At 52.1% G+C, this 19,355-nt stretch overlaps 1 protein-coding gene across 2 annotated transcripts in view; it reads left to right on the top strand.

Annotated features, from left to right (window-relative positions):
* Positions 1-7,247: 7,247 nt before the first annotated feature.
* Positions 7,248-19,355, top strand: part of LOC311200695 (protein CEPU-1) — a gene marked incomplete at its 5' end in the record, with an annotated part of 131,015 nt that continues 118,907 nt past the window's right edge. For both annotated transcript variants that reach the window (XM_084274979.1, XM_084274978.1), the window contains one exon: positions 7,248-7,414. In XM_084274979.1, coding sequence (XP_084131105.1) covers positions 7,248-7,414 — 167 coding nt within the window. The remainder of the gene's footprint in view (positions 7,415-19,355) is intronic.

Here is a 19,355-nt window from a genome sequence, read left to right as displayed (position 1 = left end):
ACCAAGCATCTTGCTTAATGGCATGACTACTATTAATATTATTCTTGGATGCATAGTGCTGCAAGGGTCAGAGGACCAGTGGCAAAACTAAAATTGATACAGGCAGACAGCAGCATGTCTGGCTTTTGTTCCTGAGAAGTGTTGGAGCAATTTGGCAACCTCACACCTTGTGAAATGAGACTTGAGGTTGGCAAAAGTTGAGCCCCACGAAGGTGGAGGTGGTCAGGCTTGAGGTGCATCTGAAAAAGCCCCTTTTTGGCTGGGGTTGCTCTGGAGTTGGAAAGTGAAGCGTACATCTTGCCACCCTGTATCTCGCCACCTTGTTTTCAAAGGTGTGTGACCCCAGTGCAAAGGCAGCTGCAGGCAAAAGGAAAATCAGTGTCTCAGGGACAGAGGGTTCAGGTTTCATGGAGAGCCAGGTGTGCTTGGTGGTTTGAAAGGGGGGAATTCAGGGCCTCTGCCTTTTAGTCAACATCGTGGGCTAGATCAAGCTATCTACTCTGGTCCTGGTGCCCGCTCTGCCTGGTTTGCATGGACCGAGTGGCTTTCTGGTAGGAATGGGCTTTGCTGGGGAACATGAGGTGAAGTGGGGGTTGGAGGGTGGTGATGGGCCAGCATCAGACAAGGACATTTACCTTCTCGATTTCTCCTGGGGATTAGGATGTGATATCCAGGTAAGCTGAGGAAGGCTTGGTGTGTCCAGTCCAGAGCTGTCCTTGTTGTCCCAGCACCTCTTGGAGCTGCCCCTCCGAAGGGTGTTCCAACACAGAGCTCACAAATGCCCCCAGACCATAGGCAGAAGTTCAGGGGTGTCCTGTTTCTGGCCAGGCCAGAGTTAATCTCCCCAAGCAGCAAGCCCAGGTGAGCTGAGTTAGCCCAGGTGAGCTGAGTTAGCCTGGGCTGTTTTCCACACCACCTGACACCTATTCCCCATAAAGCAACTGGTTGGGGAGGGGTAGGAGCTTGTTGCCTCCAGGACAGTCTGAGTGTGGCCAGGACCTCAGGTCGGTTGGTTGGTCCTTGCTGTTGAGCAGCCTTCTGGAATGACCAGGTCAGTAAGGTACTCTGTGTTAGCACTGGGTCTGAGTGTAACTGGCTATTATTGTTCTACATTCATGGTGATTTTTGGCAGTAACTGTCCTTATCCCAACCCATGGAGGCTCTGTATGTTTCCTCTGGGAGTGAATGAGTGGTGTGTGGTGGTCAGCCACTGGCTGGGGCTGAACTACCATGGAAGGTGGTGGGGGGAAGCTCACCTCTTCCCATTTAAGGGAGCTGTGCTGCAGCTCCTAAATGTCCACAGTGGGACCCAGGCCAGCTTTGCTTTTTAGCCTACTCAGGACTGAGTTGTAGAGTGCTGGGTTACTATTGTGACATGTATGAAGTGCTGTTGGGTGGCTAACGGGCTGGCTTTACCCTGTGCCGTCCGTTCTCTCTGGCACCTGATTCATGCCTATCGAATGCCGCTGCGGATGCAGGGTGAGCGTAAAGGATGCCTTTCAGGGTGTTAAATACAGCCACAGAACCTCCCAACAATGCGACAAGAAACAGATTTATACAAAACCAATATTGATTTCCACCAAGGATCGATCCCAGCGCACAGCTTTCACTGCACCAGGGTGTCTGCTTGATAATTTTTGAACTCCCCACATAGATGTTTAATATTAGGTCTGGGCATGGGGAAACGTCGCTTCGTAAATACATGTGTTGGGTTGGCTGGGCTGTGGCAGAAGGCTCAGACACTGAGAACTGTGGGAGAAGGGAGTAATCCCAAAGGCAAAGGCAGGCCCTGGGGACTGCTGTGCGCCCCTCCCTCAGCTCATGTCCTAGCTGCAGTGCTGCCTGGCCCATCTGTACCGTACATCAGAGCATCCCCAAGGATGCTGTCATGTGCCTCTGCCTGTATTAGGGATGGGTTGTTTTAGGAGCTAGTGATGAAGCTTTCTTCCTCCCCAGGCCATCTTCCTCTTCCTCGAGAGATACCTTCTGTGTAACCTCTTGAGGTTTTGGAGACGAATCCTTTGCTGGCTTTGAAGCAAAGGCTTCTGCAGCCTTTTGCTGGAGAAGTCCTCCAGCTCCTTGGCTGCAGCGAGCACGAGGCAGTGCGGCTCAGCCAGGGGTGCTCTGGAAGGAGTTAACTCGTGCTCAAAAATCCCCAGCCTCTCTGAGCAGAGCAAGTGACAAACCCAAGCCCAGCAGTTTTTTAAAGGGCAAACAAAATGCTCCTTTTTCTTTTAAGGGCAAGGAGCCTGGTGCAAAGAGCAGGCAGCAGGGCAGCAGATCCCGGCGTGGCTTTAGGGGAAGGCTCTCAAAAGCAAACTTCATTTGAATTTAATGGGACGATTACTGTAAGTTTATGTAAATGCCAGTTAAATATTAACAGCATCTTTAGCGGGGGATTAATAGGATCTCCTCTGTTGTTTTTAAGCCCTGTAAAGAGGGTGCTGGGAATCACTTGCCTGCCTTCAGGGATCGAGGGCTGAGTGCCCGTGAGGATGCTTGTTGCATTCAGAAAACTGGCCTAGAAACGTCCCCAGCCCGGCAAGTTCTCCAGCTCGGAGCCGGAATGCCTTTGGGGTGAGAAGGGCTCGAAACCGGCTCCAGCCAAATAAGGCTCTCAATCTTTGTTTCTTAATTGGGGCCACCGTTAACGAAGGGATAAATGATTCAACGTGGTGAGCGGAACGGGAGCCCATGTCCTTTGTGTCTGCAGTGAATGGTTGTTAGACATTGAGGGCTCAGTAGTTACTCGGGAAAAGCTCCCCCGGCCTCGTGTGTCATTCACCTGACTAACACTGAGAAAATTAAGCACTTTCTTGCAACTCCAGGCTTATTGGAGAATAATGTGGTATGTGATAGCACGAATGGGGCTGTGAAATGGTGTTTTCATTTTGAAGGAACGAGAATGGCTCGAGCATAAATTATGTTTCTGATCATATTTGGCAATTTCAGATTAAAAATAAATTTCCACTCTGGGGTTATAGATTGTCATCTATCAGCTTCGTGAACAGGAAGAAAGGAATTAAAAGAAAAATATGGCTCTACAAATTGCCTTTCCTATGACCTACTTACGGAAAGTAGGGGGTTTTTTGGTGGGTTGTTTTTTTTTTTTCCTTCAGGAACCTACACTTTTGGTGTGGGGAGGCATGGTACTGTGTGTATATAGGTTTGCAGGCAGGTATATAGGCATGGGCTGTATGGGAAGATCTACTGGCCGTCCCTGGAAGCAGCTGCGTGCCCTAGAGATACTAGAATTGTGCTAGATATTTTTAGGAAAGGCAAATAAAACTGCAAGGATTGTGATGTTCTGCTCGATCGAGGACCCTTGACTGCACTTTGGTGTCTGGTTGTCAGCCTTCAAGACCACCCAGAGCTGTGGATGAGATGCTTTTGCTCAAAAAGCCTGAGATCAGGGCGGTGTTTGCTGGAAGGAGCTGGGACCCCTTGGAGCAGGCTGTGGGATGCACTGGTGGGGATTTTTGGGACTGACTTCCTTAAAAATGAAAGCCCCGTCAGGGTGGTGGGAGAGCCTGCGTGATCCCAGGATAGAAAGATGTTTCTGGGAGTTGCTGTGAACTGGCACTGCTGCCTTTCACCCTGTCCAATCTCCTTCTAGAAAATTGAGTAAATATCTGCTGAAAATGGTTTTGCCTGGCTGACAAACTGCTGGGTTTGTGGCCTCTGCTCTGCCTGCCAGACTCCCCCTCCCCAGCTACCATCCCTCTGAGCGCTCTGATAAGAGATGCCCCTCCACAAAGCAAACCCACAGGGCTCTTCCTCCTTCCAGCTCCTTCCCTGCCACCTCCCCAGGGGAAAAAAAATCCTTCCCCTGCCTCCATCCCTGCCGCTGCTTCTCTTCCTTGCCCACTCTGCTTGTGCTACCCTGTTTGTGGTCTCTGCCAGGAGAGGGGGGCCTTTAGCCTTGCTGGGAAGAAGGAGGTTGAGGAGATAGATAGGGAGATAAATATATACCTAGAGTGTGCCTGTGCTTCGCTCGTTCTGTTTGTCTCCTGCCTGTTGCTCACAATTGGGGGGGGAATTTTTTTTTAAAAAAAAAAGAAGAGAGAAAGACTTTTATCTAAGTAGGAAGAAAGGGAAGAAGCTGAAAGCAAGAGGCTGCGTTTCGTGCCCGGATAGGTGCTGCTTTGCAAGCGGCTTAGCCCGCGTACGGCAGACTCTTCTTCTGCTGTGGTCAAAAACCAACAGAGGAAAAAAAGACTCTCTCATCCCCAGAGGAGGCTACAAAGCTCTCTTTCTCTTGCTGCTGAACCTTCACAGCTGGACTCAGTTGCTGGCTCCTCTGCTGCTGGGGCAACTGAATTATTTAAAGGAATCTTGATTTCGTTTTCTCTTTGCTGTTTTCATGCGTTGTGTTTATTGTCTATAGATATTTTTATAGTCTGAAGCAATTACAGCTGTCAGAAAAGAGACGAGCTGTGACAGGCTGATTTATATGTACATCGTATGTATGCAAGAGAGGGAGAGCTGGAGACGGGGAGATAGACCAGGGATTCTGCTGGGCTTAATATGCAGGAGCTGGTGATATTGGATTTGAATTCCTTGGGATTTTCAAACAACGCTGGTGATCTCTTAACAGCAGGCCAAATTCAGCCCTCACAAGGGCTGGAAGCTGCTCAGTGGGTCAGGTTCTGCCCCAACCTTGCATGATTTCAGCATAGGCAGGTGCTTTCTCTTGTGATTTAAGATGCTCCTGGCAATCCAGGCCCGAACACTGTGTTAAAAGGTTAACTGGCTGTGGTTATTGGAATCCCTTTGGTTTTGCTGACACAGGAGATGATCTCTGCCCATCCAAAGGAGCAGCCTTGCAAAGAGAGCAAGCTCTTGAATGATGAGCATGGCGATGGCTTGTAGGTCCTGCTCATGGGGGATGCTCCCCAGCTGCGAATAGGTGGCATGATGGGGTCCCCATCCTGCCTTTGGGGTGTTCTTAGATGCTGCAGCAATCAGCAAATGAATTCTTCACTGACTTGTGCAATGCCACAACCCTGTATAGGAGTTTCATCCTACCACTGATGGTCTTTAAAGACCCTTCCCATGTCATTTGTGGGCCCAAAGGATCTGCTGGAGGCAGGAGTTCACCCCTCCCCTGCTAGGCAGGCCGGGAGCAGAGTGAGCTGCTGAGATTAAACTCCCTTCTGCCAAGAGCTGGGGACAGCTGCTCTCCCCTCAGGGAAAACACAGGACTCAAGGCAGCACGTCCCACCAGCGCTGAATCCAAGGAGCAGGGAGCCTTCAGAAAAAAGAAGTGGTAGAGAGACTTGCAAAGCAATCCCCTTCTCATATGACCTATCGGCATGCACAATAATAATAAAGCTTTATTTGATTGAGTGTTTCCTCTGCCCGGCACAGCTCATAATGTTTTAGAGATTAAATAGCACAGTTAGTGAATTAAGCAGTAGTTTACAGGGGATTCGGAGTCTCCAGGGATTAGTAACGGGCTATGGATCCTTTCACATCTAGGTCACCAGTTTGAATCCAGCTCAGGTTGGCAGGAATTTCAAAAAAAAAAAGGAAGAAAAAAAAAAAAAGAAAAAATGGTGCCATGTAATAGCTGCAGAGCATGTGGTGGGGAACAGAGGGAGGGAGGACTTTTGGATAAAGTCCCACATCGTGGAGAAATCATCAGGGACAGCGGGTGGGGGAGACCTGGTGTCCCCCCTAATGCTGCTCTGAGGGGGAGAGGTGGAAGGCTTCGAGGGGCACAGCACCCCGAAAACCGAGGCTCAGCTGGCTGGTTCCACACTTGCTCAATGGCTCCAGGACTTTGTGCTCTGAGGGTGGCTCCCCAGCACCTTTTTACCAGCATGAAACTGTGCCTGGGAATATTAATGTGCTTAGCCACTAGCGGAGGGAAGGAGGAATTGCTAGGCATAAGCAAATGCGATATTTGTTAAATTATGAGCTGATAAAAAGTATGCGGGGACCGTGCTCCCGGCTGGGGAGGAATTCGCCACTTAAGCTCATGCTGTGTGTCGGTGAGGTGCAGAGGACCAGGAGGGGACACGCTCCTACCTCTCCTCATCACCACCTGCCTGCCCTGGGGCTGGGGGGGTGTGCGTGCGTGAGGGAATTGTCCCGTGCCTCAGTTTCCCTGCTGCACAGTGGCTTTGCCGCCTGGGGAGGGGCTGGTGTAGAGGTAGAGGAGGGTAAATATTAGAGATAGTCCGATGCTGGCTGGTGGGTGCAGGTAAGCACGCCGGGGAAGCGAGCGGCAAGGGGAAGGGGGGGTCTTGACATGCTGTCCCCCGAGGAGCGCGGTGCGGCGGGGGTTAAAGGCTGGCGTGTGCAGCGTGCGCCGCCGCTCCGCTCCGCTCCCCGCCTGCGGGTGTGCGGGTGTTGGGTGCGTGCGGGCGTGCGGGAGCCAAAGTGCCGGTCAGTGATGGAGCCGCTGCCATGACAACCCCGGGAAGTCAGCCTGCGCGCCGCCCAGGGATGCTGCGGGCCAGCCGCGCCGGCGGGGCTGGGATGCTGCCGCCGCCTCGCCCGCTCCCCCGCGCCCCGTCCTCCCGCCGCTGAGGGCAGCTTGGGGGGGGCTCCGGCATCCCGACGTCCTGACATCCCCTGTCCCCGTCCTGCATCCCGCATCCTGCCTGGACCAGCCCGCCTTTGGGACCCGACAGCGGGGCTGGAGGAGAGGAACTGCTGGGCACCTCGGAGGCCCTTTGCCCGCCGTGCCTTCTTGCGTCTGGACCCGTTTGCTAGCTCGCTCCGGGGGTGGTTTTTCTGGTTTTTTGGTTTTGGTTTTTGCTGGTTCTTGGACTGCTCCCGCTCCGCGCTGCGGAGGGGGGCTGCGAACTCGGGACAAGTGTGCGGGAGCGGGGCGCAGCCGGGCGGCTCCCCCGGCGCCTCCTCGCCCAAGTGAGCCTCGGACTGCTTCCCGGGAAGAGCCGGCTCGCCCAGCGTCCAGCACCTTTGCCACTTCTCCTCCTCCTCTTCCTCCTCCCCCCCGGCCCTCCCGTCCTCCTCCCTCACCCAAGGATACTGGGGACTCCCTCCGGATGCCGCTCGGCAGGCTCAGTGCTCGCAGGCTGCCTTGCCGGGGGCTCTCCTGATCTCCGTGGAGCTCCGCATCGCTCGCCCCGGTGGTTTTGCTCCCCCCCGTCCCCACACACACGCACCCCCTCCCTCCTCTTCCCTCCCCCCTTTTCCTCCCCCCCATCCTTTTCGCTCCCGGTGGCCTTGTCGGGTGTGTTTTTTGCCTGTTGGAAAAGTCCCTGCTGCCCAGGATGGGGGTCGGTGGGTGCTTGGCCCTGCCCTGGAGGTGCCTAGTCGTCCTCTGTCTCAGGCTGCTCTTCCTTGTGCCCGCAGGAGTGCCCGTGCGCAGCGGAGATGCCACCTTCCCCAAAGCTATGGACAACGTGACTGTGCGGCAAGGGGAGAGCGCCACGCTCAGGTAGGAGCAGCTGGGTTCCGCTCTTGGGGGGCGCAGGGCGGCGGGGGGGGTCCCGCTGCACGGGGAGGGCAGGCGGTGCCTTTGGGGACGTGACTCAGTTTCCCCACGGGGAGGATGTATCGTGCGGATTGGCGGTGCAAGACGGGTGCTGGGCAACAAGTTGAGAGGGGGTTTGGGTGCCAGGGGACCGGGCTTTGGCTCACCACCCCCTCTCCCCTGCCAGTCGTCTCCGGGAAAGTTGCAGGGGGGTGAAAAAAAAGGGAGTGTGATTGTCTCTTGGCCCCCTGCCCTACACCTGTGTGTGCACGGGCTCGGCTCCTGCTGCCGGTAGTCACGGCTCGGGCACTTGGGCTGCGTTCGGTGGGGCTGAGCACTGCTCTGCTCCTGGGGTGCAGCGCTGGGGATGCCTTGGTGCATGTCAAACCGACCCGGTCTGGCAAAAGGAGGAGTTTTTAGACACCCCCTCCCCCCCCCCCTCCCGACCCTCGGTGGGTTTTGTGCCTTTTCCCCACATCCAGACCTGCTGGGATGATGGGCTGCAGGATGGGGCTGGCTCCGTGCAGGTGGATGCTGCTGTGCTCCTTTAAAATCCCCTGGCTCCGGAGGCAGGGGGTTTGCTGCTACCTGCTTGTGTTAACTCTTTGGGGTGGGGGGAAATGTGGGGCTGGGCGTTGTGCCTGCAGCAGCAGTCTGGGGAGGAGTGGGGGGCCACCAAGAAAACCGCGATTGTGATCAGGGTAACTTCTGGGACAGCTTATTCCCAAATACCCGTCCCTGTGCTCGCAGCAGATGGATGCAGCCATCCCAGAAGAGATCCTGGCGAGGGTGTTTGATAGGGACATGAAAAATAAAAAGCCAGGTTTTAATTGCAGCGCCGGGAAAGCTGCGCTTGCAACTCCAGCATGCTCAGGAGTGACTTTCCTCTGCTGGCGCCTTGCGTAGGTGACACTAACATCTGCGGGGCCAGCTGGGTGTGTGCGGTGAGAGCCGCACTCCAGCTTTACGCCAGCGAGTGGACCAGGGCCAAGACAGGGCAGAAAAAATTATTAAATAAATCCTAAGGAGGTGTTTCAGCCAGGTGTCGTTACAAAAGCAGCGGGACTTAAGTTGCCAGGATGGGTTTGGCCCCTGGAAATGCGGATCCCTTCCCTGTGTGTTTTCTGCGACTCAGCTGTTTGCAGCCCTGGGATGCTCCCAGGAGGGATTTGCCTTGCGTCATGACACGACTGGGCAAAGAGGCTTGGAAATGGGTGGTGGAGGGTGAAGGACGGGGCATCTCACTTCTACAGTTTTGCCCTGTTGAGCTGGGGGAGAATCATAATTATGTTAATAATTTTTCTTTTTAAAGTAGCTTTTTTCCTGCTGGGCTCTCTCAGGCACCAAAACTCCTACAGATCCGGCAAGGGGGTTATCAGTGAGGGAGGGGTTTGGCTTCCTGGAGGTCTGGGTGGCAAAGTACTTGGGAGGGTGGCAGCAGCAGGGTGGTAAGGGCACGGGTGCTCTGCAAACTTACTGGAGGGAGGTGAATTGCTGGTGCTGTAGCGGGGGCCCGCATGGGTTTCTGGCACTGACCGTGCCCCAGCAGCGGGGTGCTTGCTTGGTGTTGGTGGAGAACAAAGGAGGGCCAGGGTGAGTCAGCAGGAGGGCTGTTTTCCATTGGTCCAGAGAGGCCTGGCTGAAAAAGGGACAAACCCTGCTCTTTGGGAGGTGGTCCTGGGGAGGGAGGGCAGTGGTTTGTCATCGCCCCAGAGCCACCATCTGCACATCCCAGTTCAGCTGGGGAGCTGGGCTGGTGGCAAGGGATGTCTGCATCCCTCTGCAGGTACCTCATCGATACAGGCGTGTCCCAGGAGGTGGGCACGTGTGCTTTGGGGTGTGCAAGCTGTGCAGATGATACTCCCGCTGTGCGGATGACATTCCTGCTGTCCTAGCCCTAGAGTGGGCATTGCTCTTGGAAATTAATGGCTTGCTGCTGCTGCGGGCTCGGTGTGCTGCTTTGGTAGCCAGGAAGGCAGAGGACTGTGTTTTGCATGGGAAGTTTGGAGAATTTTCCTTCTGGTTTGAGGTGGGAATGGTTAGTCTGGCTTCGGTACCTTGCTGCATCCCTCGGTAGGACCCGGTCCCTGCAGCCAGGAGGAGAAGAGCATGTGAAAAACCATGAGTTTCCAGAGCAGGAGATCAAGGAAGTGCAAATCTTCCTGCCTGCTGCCCTCCCAGCCCAGCTCCTAGCATAACCATCGATCTATTGAGGAGGAGTTAACTTGTTCAGAACAGCAATACTGCTGAGGCTTCATCAGACCCTGCTGCTCCTGGCCACCTCCTGCCCCACATGCCTGCAGCAGCCCTGCCCTCTCCCCAGCCCCAAAAAGGTGGCAGCAAGGGAAGGGAAAAAACTAAACAGGGTGGTCTCATCTTTTCCCATTCATTTCCATGCGAGGTGGCAGGACGGTGAGTCGTAGCCAAGGATTTGGAAGGAAAGAGATGTTTCTAGAGGTCCCTTCTTGGTTTTCAACATCTGACAAAGGGGAAAGCAAGCTGAAAACTTTGTGGCAGAAGTGAAAGTTCTGTCCCTGCTGAGGGAGAGGGCTTGGTTGTTGGAAAGAGGTTATTTTGCCTGCTGTGGCAGGGCACTGAGAAGCCCAAGCAGGACTGGTGGCTGGGAGGAGAATCCCCTGTTGTAAAGGCTGCAGGCTTTGCTCTGTGTGAGCCTGGCTACTGTAAACCTACCATTAGGACTCAGGTTAGGACCAGAGTCACTGGGGATGAGCAGATAACTGCCTTCTGTCTCACAACAACTGCTGAAGGGTACGATGCCATGTCTTGCTTTGGTATGAGCACTATAGGTGAATGTGTTAAATTTAAATCTAGGCTCATACCTTGGGCTACTGTCTGAGATAGGAGGGACAGGGTTTGCTCCTGGGTGCAGTGAAACTTGCAGAAATAGGAAAAATGGCTTGCAGGAACTGAGTCCAACAACTTGGTGTTTTTACTGATGTGTGTGTTGGTCCCTGAGCTGGGGCTGCTCCTGGGGCTACACCAAGGGCTCACGAGTATGTGAAGGTCAGAGCTGGGTGTCACAGGGCCCCATCATGAGGATGAGGCCGGTCTGCATCCCTTCCCACCATATCCAGACAGCATCCACCCTCCCCAGCAGCGAGTGGTTCATGCGTTGAACTTTCATCCAGCGCTTGAACCGAGTCCAGGCATCGCTGAGACCTTTGGAGCAGTTCTCTCAGCACCAAAACAAATGCCTTGATTATGATTTCACTTTAATTGGCATCAGTCAGCGCTTTCCATGGCGAGGCTCTGATGATCCCATCAGCATGCACAGGCGTTTGCGTAGTATTCCGCCCACCCCCCTCAAATTTGCCCTGAGAGAGCAGATCTGGCTGTAGGGAGAGAGCCACTTCTCTGTACATCTCCTCTGATTTTCGTGCCAGGGTTACATGATGCCTTTATTTCTTCCCTTTTTGATTCTAACACTGGAAGTCAAACCTGAGTGTGTTTTTGTTTTTAGCCCTGATGTTTCTTGTGGTTTCCTCTTGGGCTTTGAAAAGGGCCCTGTGCTTTGCCACTAAGCTCTGCCATGGTTTACCTAAGCTTGTTTGGCAAATTTATTTTGCCCCTGTTGCACTCTTGAAATGATTTTTGAGAAATGATAACTTGGCCATGAAACAAAACAAAATCAGGCGTGTTTGTTTGATGGATGCAAACAAAAAGTGCGTGATTGTGAAGCAGAAAAGGTTCTCAGAAGTGGGGCTGGCTTCTGCAACTCTTTGCTGCCTTGTCTTTCCCCCTTTATCCACGGGAATCTGCCTTGTGGTGTTGTGTCATGTGAAAAACAGAGCTGGACTCTGATGGACACCGGCGTGGTGCGTTCCAAGGCGCTGCTTTCATTTGGCTCCTGGGGATGCTGCTTCTGCTGGGGCTTGAGCAATGGCAATTCTCTGCTGAGGTTTTGGGCAGCTGCTTTAGCAGTTTGCTGTTGATGAGTGCAAAAAGCTTGCTGGGGGGGCAAGGGAGCCCACTTTGGGCTCTTTCCCCCCGCAGCAGCCCCGGGCAGTGCCCATGTGCGATGCTCAGGGCTGCTTGTAGCTTGTGAGTCGATTGCTTTGCTTGCGACGGCATGTTTCTGAAAGAGGAGTTTATAGCTAAAGTGACATGTCAGCAAATCTTCACCACCTCTCTCCCATCTCGGAGATGGAATCAGCTTAAAGTGGGGGAAAAAAAATTGTCATATGCATGGATTTTTTTTTTCTTTTTTTTTTTTTTTTTCCCTGAGTGCAATTTCCATCTGAGATGAGACAAGCTCCTGATTGCTCTGCCAGAGGAGGGTTTCCCTTTATAGCTCTCCTGGTAGAGCTGTTGCCTGTATTTCAGTGGAGCTGCCTGGGCTGGGGTCTCTTAGGGGACAAGCGTGCCTTTCCGGAGCTGTCGTCTCCATTGTAGGGTTAAGCATCTCCATCTACCAGCTCGGGAAAGATTTATGTCAGACAGATATGTACATCTCCTCTGGGATGGGAAGGACTGATGGGGAGGAGGAAGGGAGGTCAGAGCAGCCTGGCAGGTGACAGAGCTGGCCAGCAAAGAGTTGCTGGGGCGGCATTTCTGATCACTAAGCTGGGGTTATGAAATGGAGATTCAATTCTTAGCCCTGCTGTGAACTCCTTGTGTGACGTTAGGTGCCCTCCTAGGTCCTATGAATGTGTATATTCGTGTGTGGCAATTGCAACACTTCCTTTCTCTGTCTCTGTGACTCATCTGCTGGCATTGCAGTCCTTTTGTGGCGGGATGCATCCCTCCCTAAGGAAAACGCTAAGCGTTCTCCTTGAGGGCACCACAGATGTCCAGCAGCATCCTGCCCTTGCTCAGAGTTGGAAGGGGCAGACTGTGAGTGTTTTTTCAGCTGGAGGTGCCAGGGAATTGTCATTGTGAGGTGTGTGCTCAGGCTGCCACAGAACTGCTTGGGGTAGGAGATGAAGCAAAATCAGAAATTGAGGCCAGAGAAAGCAGCACCACCTCCAGCACAGTCCCAAACACTGCTGAGGAGGTGCTGCCATCACAACCACGAGCCAACCCACACCTCGGACCTAAGCGCTGGTGGGTGACAGTCCAAGGGATGGCAACCGGCCTCCTCTCTAGCTCTTGGCCATCCTGATGCACTGTCCCCGTGCTGCCCTGCTTTGCCTTGGCAGAGTCCTCTGAGCAAAAAGCACACTGCTGCTTGGCATTGCATGGAATCAACTGGTAGCTCCCTGCATGTGTTAACGAGAGGTGGGTTGGGGATATGGGTCTTCTTCAGCTTGCCTGTACCCTTGTCCTTTCTGCTGGCTTCACCGGAGTTGCTCCAAGTTACGCTGTTGGTAAAAACCCTTCTCATCTAGCAGAGGTGTTCTTTGCTTCTCCCAGACCAGCCTAAACCTGCTGATTTGGGCTCAGAAACCCTTATTTTCCTTCAGGGGAAACCAGGAAGGAACTAGTCTGTGACCACATCAGCGGGAGAATGGGCTAATAGAAACTGTAATGAGAATACAGAGCCAAACAAACAGGCGAATGGGGAAGTGCGATCCCACCAATGCTGTAGAGAGATTTATGCCGACAAAGGGGCTGGTCCAGTGCTCATTAATGTCACCACAAGTCTTTATCCTAGCGGTAATGGACTGTGGATCGGGATGGAAGACAACATTTTAGTCTTGCTACAGTACTCAAACGGGTTGCATGTGGAATAGCAATGCGGAGAGCCCTCTCCGAAGAGGAGGAGTTTGCTCATTGTGGCGTGGGGCACCGTCGCAAAACAAATGGGAAATACCTTCTGCTCTCCCTGGGTTGAGTTGTTAGAGGTGCAAGGCTGTGAAGGAGCCAAGTCTGAGGCTTGGGTTCAGCTGTCTGGAGGTTGCAGTGTCTGCTGAAATGCCAAACACGTCTTAAATCATTAGTATGTTAAAACCCTTGCCTTAAATAAGGATGCTTCAGCTGGGTGTGAGTGGTGGCGGCTCTTCTCTCCAGCAGTTGGGCTGGGAAGGGGTCGTTAGTTTGTATGCAAGGTGAAGAGGCAGAAGAGCAGATGGGTGGGTAATGGGAAGGCTGAAGGCAAACCTGACTTCACAGCTGGATCCTCTGCTGGAAAAACCAGTGTCAGTGAGATGGGGACAAGGTCGGGAGAGCTGAGCCTGGTCTGGAGGTGGGGACACCTTTAGGGAGAGAGCAGAATAGGAAAGGACACCAAGGGTCAAACAGGAGACGTGCGAGTCCAGCTCTGCATGTCAATGAGGACAGAGTAAATAAGGAATAAAACCACCTTCCAACATGAGCAGCTGGTGAAATATCACAGGTTTTTTTTTATCTAGAGATGGGCGATTTTGACCGGCTCTGTGCCTGCAACCTAAATGGCTCTGACACCTGCGTCTGTTTTATCAGACACATGCAGAGCCCCAGACATGATCCAAACATTTATTACTTTGGTTTTTTGAGTCTGAGTTTTTATTTTTCTTTTTCATTTTAAAATTTTTTTTCCCCCCACAGTGGGATCATCATTTTCCCAGCCTTACATCCAGTGTGGTTTCCAGACTTAGGTTTTCTTACATGCCTCTAAGCAATGTTGATAGAAAGCTGTTGGGGAAAAGCAAATTCTCCCAGGTATGGAGGAAGAGAAGGGGGCAGCTCCAGGTTCAGAGCCACTTCCAAACCTCGAGATGGCGTGGGCTTGCAGATAGGTTGATATTAAAAAGCATATCTCGGTTCTTACCCTTAAGACCTCCAGTTTCACTAGGTTATAGTCAGAGGGCTTTATTCCAGGGTAATATTTATATTTATCTTACATCCCTGTTCTTCTCTTACAGTCCAGCACAAAGCTTGTGATGAGGCCAAAGGAAGAGTGACTTAGGTGAAAACTTGAGCAAGTGTTTTCCAAGAATCTAAATGTTTGATGCTTACCTTGTGTTGCAGTTCAGCTGGAACTAGGCAAGCTCCTGCTTCTCATACCTTTATTAAAAAAATTCAGACTTGTGCTATTTGTTATAAAAGAGAATACAGCTTCTTATTTCTGGAACAGATCTTTTTGCTAAAAAATAAATCCATTTCTTGGCTGGAAAGTGCTCAGTTTAGGATTTCCTTGTTGGGAAAAGGGCAGATTTGTGTTTGGTTCAAAAAAGTAGTATTTTTAATTTTTATTTATTTATTTTTAAATCTGAGTTGGAGTTCATTGAAGCATCTTGTTGCATTTTACAGGAAACATTCTGATTAGGCTGAAGTGAGATTTGGGGTTTTAACATGTGTTATAGAAAACTGAGTGATGTTGGTTTCATTCAGGCTCAGAAGGGAAGGATTTCTAGAGACACAGAGTTTCCCTTGTCACTTCTGAACTGCTTTATATTTTTAAGTCAGCTTTTTCATCATACTTTATCCCTCCCATTGTGTTCTGCTAGTTGCAGGAGCAGTTTTGCTTTGAATCAGAGTTTATGTCGAAAATGTGTTTCCTGAGGCCAGATTTCCATCTGGCCAATGCACATGGTGACCCTGGGTGCTGCAGAGTGTGCGGAGTGAGAGCAAAAGGTGGCAGCGTTGGTTGAGGGGGGAAGCAGTTTGGAGGTGCTCTGGTGGCATGGTGGGATTTAGTCCTCTACAGGCACGAGGAAGGAAAGGTATCCTTTCAGCCTTGGCTTGTGTGCTCATGAAATTAAAGGAAAACTCTCCCCTCTCTAGATGGTTGTACTCTGTGGCAGTGTAGGACATGGACAGGAGGTCGATATCCTGTCTTGGGTTGTTATTGCTTGGTCACGGAGGTGGTTGGCTGAAGGTGATGCCTTCACTGGTGCATGTCAGACGGGTCTCCTAAATTTCTCTGGTTGTCCTTGGCTCGGGGAGGACAGCAGCTGCAATTTCCTCGTTGGTTTGAAGCCAGCAGCGTGCAGACTGTTGACATTGTTTAGCAAGACATGGAGCCCTTCACCTGCAAAACACCTCTGTGAGCCTGAACCCAGTGGGCCAGACGCTCCTGGCCGCTCAGACGTCTCACTTGGTGACCTCCATCCATCCAAGTGACACTGCCCTAAGTAGTCTCAACAGACGCCCAAGGTCTGAAGAGACGTCAGAGTGATAAATAACCTCGTGATCCTTCTAGAAAAGACTGAAAACTTGATGTCAGCACATTGCATGGGAGAAACTTCATCCACCCTGCTGGGACTGACCCTCCTAGCTCGGTGAGAGTTGCACTGTGAGCTCCTTTGAGGGATGGCTGGGAAGGGAAGGTGCAGAGCGGTGTCCTGAGCTTAGGGAGGGAGGGGGTTTGCAGCCCATGGTGGGAAGGGAGGCTGAAAGCCTGCGGCGTGCGGAGAGGTGCCGCGGGGCTGCCGAATTAGCGCGATGGGGAGATGTCAGCTCTTCCTCTCAGCTTCCCTTTGCAGCGCCAACTGTCAGTAATTTAACTAACGTTTTGTAAATAAATGTGGCATTCGGACAGCTGTCACCGCGCCTGTTATAAACACTCCTTTTGTCACTAAAAGCTGGCAGTACCGCTCCGTTTCCCCTGCAAATGCAGCTACCACTGCCAGTTAGCTCCTGAAGCCAGGGCTGTCAAGGAATTGCATGCCGGCCGGTGGCTGGGAGGCTGTGGCTTCGCACAGGGTGCCCAGCAAGGCACTGCCAGGGCCTGGTGCGAAGGCAGCTTTTGCATTTCGAAAAATAAATAAATGGCCTGATCAGCGAGCAAGAAAACCCATTTGAGTGTGGCCGTAGGGCTGGTAGCTTCCCAGCCAGGATCCCGGGCAGTCCAGCTGCAGAGCTGGTGGTGGCACTGGTTCCCGTGCCATCTCATCCCAGCCCTGTGGGAAGCACAGGTAGGATGAGATGAGGAGCTCAGCCAGACCCAGGCTCTGCTGCACCACGGGAGCAATTTGGCACTGGCACCTCGATTGCTTTTCGCTTTGGAGCGTGAGCTCCTCTCATGTCAGGTTTCGGGAAATTCGGTCTCTCCGGGACTGGGTTGGATTTGAGCAGAGCGATCTGTCCTTCCAGCCCATCAGTCTTGTTCGGCACGCTTGTCCTATTAGGAGCATATTCAAAACCTTCAGGCGGTCTGGATGCTTCTCCTCCTCAAAAACCTGACTGGAGAGGGGATGCTGTTGTCTTTCTCCTTGATGGGACATCTCAATCTCGTCCTGCTTTTCTCCTCTCATCTTGCAGGGCCCCTTGTAGCTCCAGAAGCCCCTCCCTGCCTCCAGCCCGCTGTGTTTTTCTGCCAGTGCTGGGTGGTATAACTTCCATCAGTCAGCACCTCTAGCCTCGCTGTGCTGCATTGATGTGTGATGCAGGCAGTATAGGAATCAGCACATGACATCTCTCTCTCTCAGAGCTGCTGTAAAATTAGCTTCATCTCAAGTGGCAGAAAATGATCATATCCTCGCTTGAGGGCGATGAAGAATATTCCTGAGTCACTGCTAGTGATGAAACAGGCAGAAAATCCAGAGTGATACACAACTGCCCACTCAGTTTTAATCGCCGAGGCCATTTGCTGCTGCAGAGCCTCAAGATGCAGCTCCCTCCTCCTCTCCCTCCCTTTCATCCATCACTCCCCTTAGCGTCCCGGGCTGTGGATCCCAGCAGGGGCAAAGCAATTTCCCACCCCACCAGTGAGGCTGCAGGCTATGAGCATCTCGTGCTTCTTCACTGTTCCCCTGTGGGAGGGGAGGAGAGGAGCAGGTCAGAGCTCCCTTTTCATAAAGTAATCAATGGAAAAAGATGGAGCCTGCTCTCCTCAGCTTTCCTCCTGCAGCCTGGGATAAACTCTCCTCTGAGTTCACCCTCATCTCCACAGATTTTTCCCCTGCTGCCTCTGAAGCAGCTGCTGTGCCCACGAGGATGTTTCCTTTCGTGTTTCTCCCCCGTCAAGTTGAGTTCAAAGCCGTTTCCCCGGATTTTCATGTCTTGGATAAAGCCACCCTCTTTCCTACCACTGCCAGCTCAGTGCTTGGGAAACCTCTTGCCAAATTTGCTGGCGACTAAGGCCAAGAAAACCCATCAAAACACACTGATCATCAGAAGCAAAGCGCTGTAATGCTTCCCTTCCTTGCATATGCTCCCTGGCAGCATGTTAGCACTAAGAACTCCTCAAAGGAGGCTTCCTGCATGCCCTACCAGCTTTCCCCCAAAACTCAGGCAGAAGCACCCCCCCCCACTCTGGCTGCAGGTTGAAGGGTCTATAAAACCCTGGCGAGGTTCACACAAGCTCTTTCAGCTGGGAAGTCTTCTCTGCCATGCGGCTCAACCGCTGCTGATCTGGTTCAGCATCGTTTTGGGGGAAAAAGCTCCAGCAATCCTCCAGCTTGTGCAGGCGTTTGAATGAATGCTCACTTTTTGCCAGTCAGAGCTTGTCAGTATTTATCCCTTAACCTGATTTTTAGATGTTCTCTATCCCGCAGATTTGCCGGGATATGCTATTCACACAAAACTCTCCTGGTGTCAGACTTCTGCTAGGATAGCTTAATAGCTTCTACCAGCCTGCGAGGGGACTGGCAACAGTACAGACGTGCAGGCATAAATGTGTCAAAGCAGGGGTTTTGCCAGCATAAAAAAATACTGCAGAAGCTCATTCTCCACCCCCCCTCACCCGATGGAGATGCTGTACCAGCAAAGTTTTCTGCACCAGTCGGCCAAATCCAGGCAAGTTTCTGTGAATCTCACTCTCCTCTCTGTAATCCCCGGCAGCTTTGCACGCCGTGCATTTATTTGTCAGCACAAGCAGGTGCAGAGCTGCAGGACATGGGCTGAGCATCTCCACTTATGGTGGTTATTCCAGCTTACAGCCGCTTTATTCTCGCGTCAGGCAGTGTGATCAGCACTCCTCCTCAGCTTAATTTCCTTTTTCCTCATCCCACCCCCCTAAAAAAAAAAAACACCCCCAAAGTCTGGATGGTGTGGTTTGGGTTAGGTTCAGCAGGAGACCAGGAGATGAGCATCAAAATGAATAGCTGGGTGGTAATTTGGAGTTTTTAAGTGTTATAACTAACCACCCCTGAGCACGCTTGTATTCTGCACATGTGCCAAATGCGTGTGCATGTATCATGTATTTATATACACCTTGCACAGGGCTAACGAAGGAAGACACAAACAGCACAGGGGGAGAGTAATTCGTGCAGATACTTCTCGGGAGAGGCAGCACACTGGGACAAAGCCAACGGGAGCCAGCACAGATACAGCATCTGTACCCAGGAAGTGGTCCCTTGGCAAAACAGTGGCAGGGGATGCTTTGGGGAGAGGTGGGGGAACAAGCCCGTTGGTAAATGCTCTTAACTTTTTTCTCTGGGTGATGCTTGTTTCTCCTGCTGTGAGTCTGGAACGGCCCCACTAACCTCTGGCAAAACCAGGAGGATAACAAAGGAGGGAAGGCTGACTTTGTGGCATTTTGATTTTTGGTTTTGTTTTTTTTCCCTGTGGTTTGGGAAGGAAGAAATAAAGTTGGATTTCAAGTGGAGTTGCTGCAGTAATGGAGGGAAATGAGAAATGCTCTTCAGCTGCCTTCTCCTTCCTTGTGTCCCCATAAATAACCCTTCTCGCTCGGAGACGCCTCGTCTCTTACTTAGAGGAGAGAGCAGGGTTTCAGATGTTAGCTTTTTGCTGCAGCTCAAGGTCCCCTTCCTCTCCCTTTCGGGGAGATGGATCAGTGTGATCCCAGGTGCCTGCTCTTGGGGAGACAGCCAAAACCTCCTTAAAATGCCCCTAATACTCCATGAACCTTCCATGTTCACCCTCTTTTAGTGAAACCGAGTCCAGATGTGTTTCCAGCAGCGAAGCATCATCCTTCCGTGGGTGAGGCCGAGCTTACAAGCTGCCTATGGGGACCGAGGGACAAAAAATGTCTCTGTGGAGGTGTATTTTGACATCTGTGGGGATCTTCTAAGGACTTTTGGCCAGGTTTTGCATGTAGCTTAGCTACCTTCTCTCTAGC

This window comes from Gallinula chloropus (genome assembly GCF_964237585.1).
Source record: "Gallinula chloropus genome assembly, chromosome: 24".
NCBI lineage: Eukaryota > Metazoa > Chordata > Aves > Gruiformes > Rallidae > Gallinula > Gallinula chloropus.
Note: the sequence above shows the minus strand (reverse complement) of the source record. Positions and strands in the feature narration are given on the sequence as shown.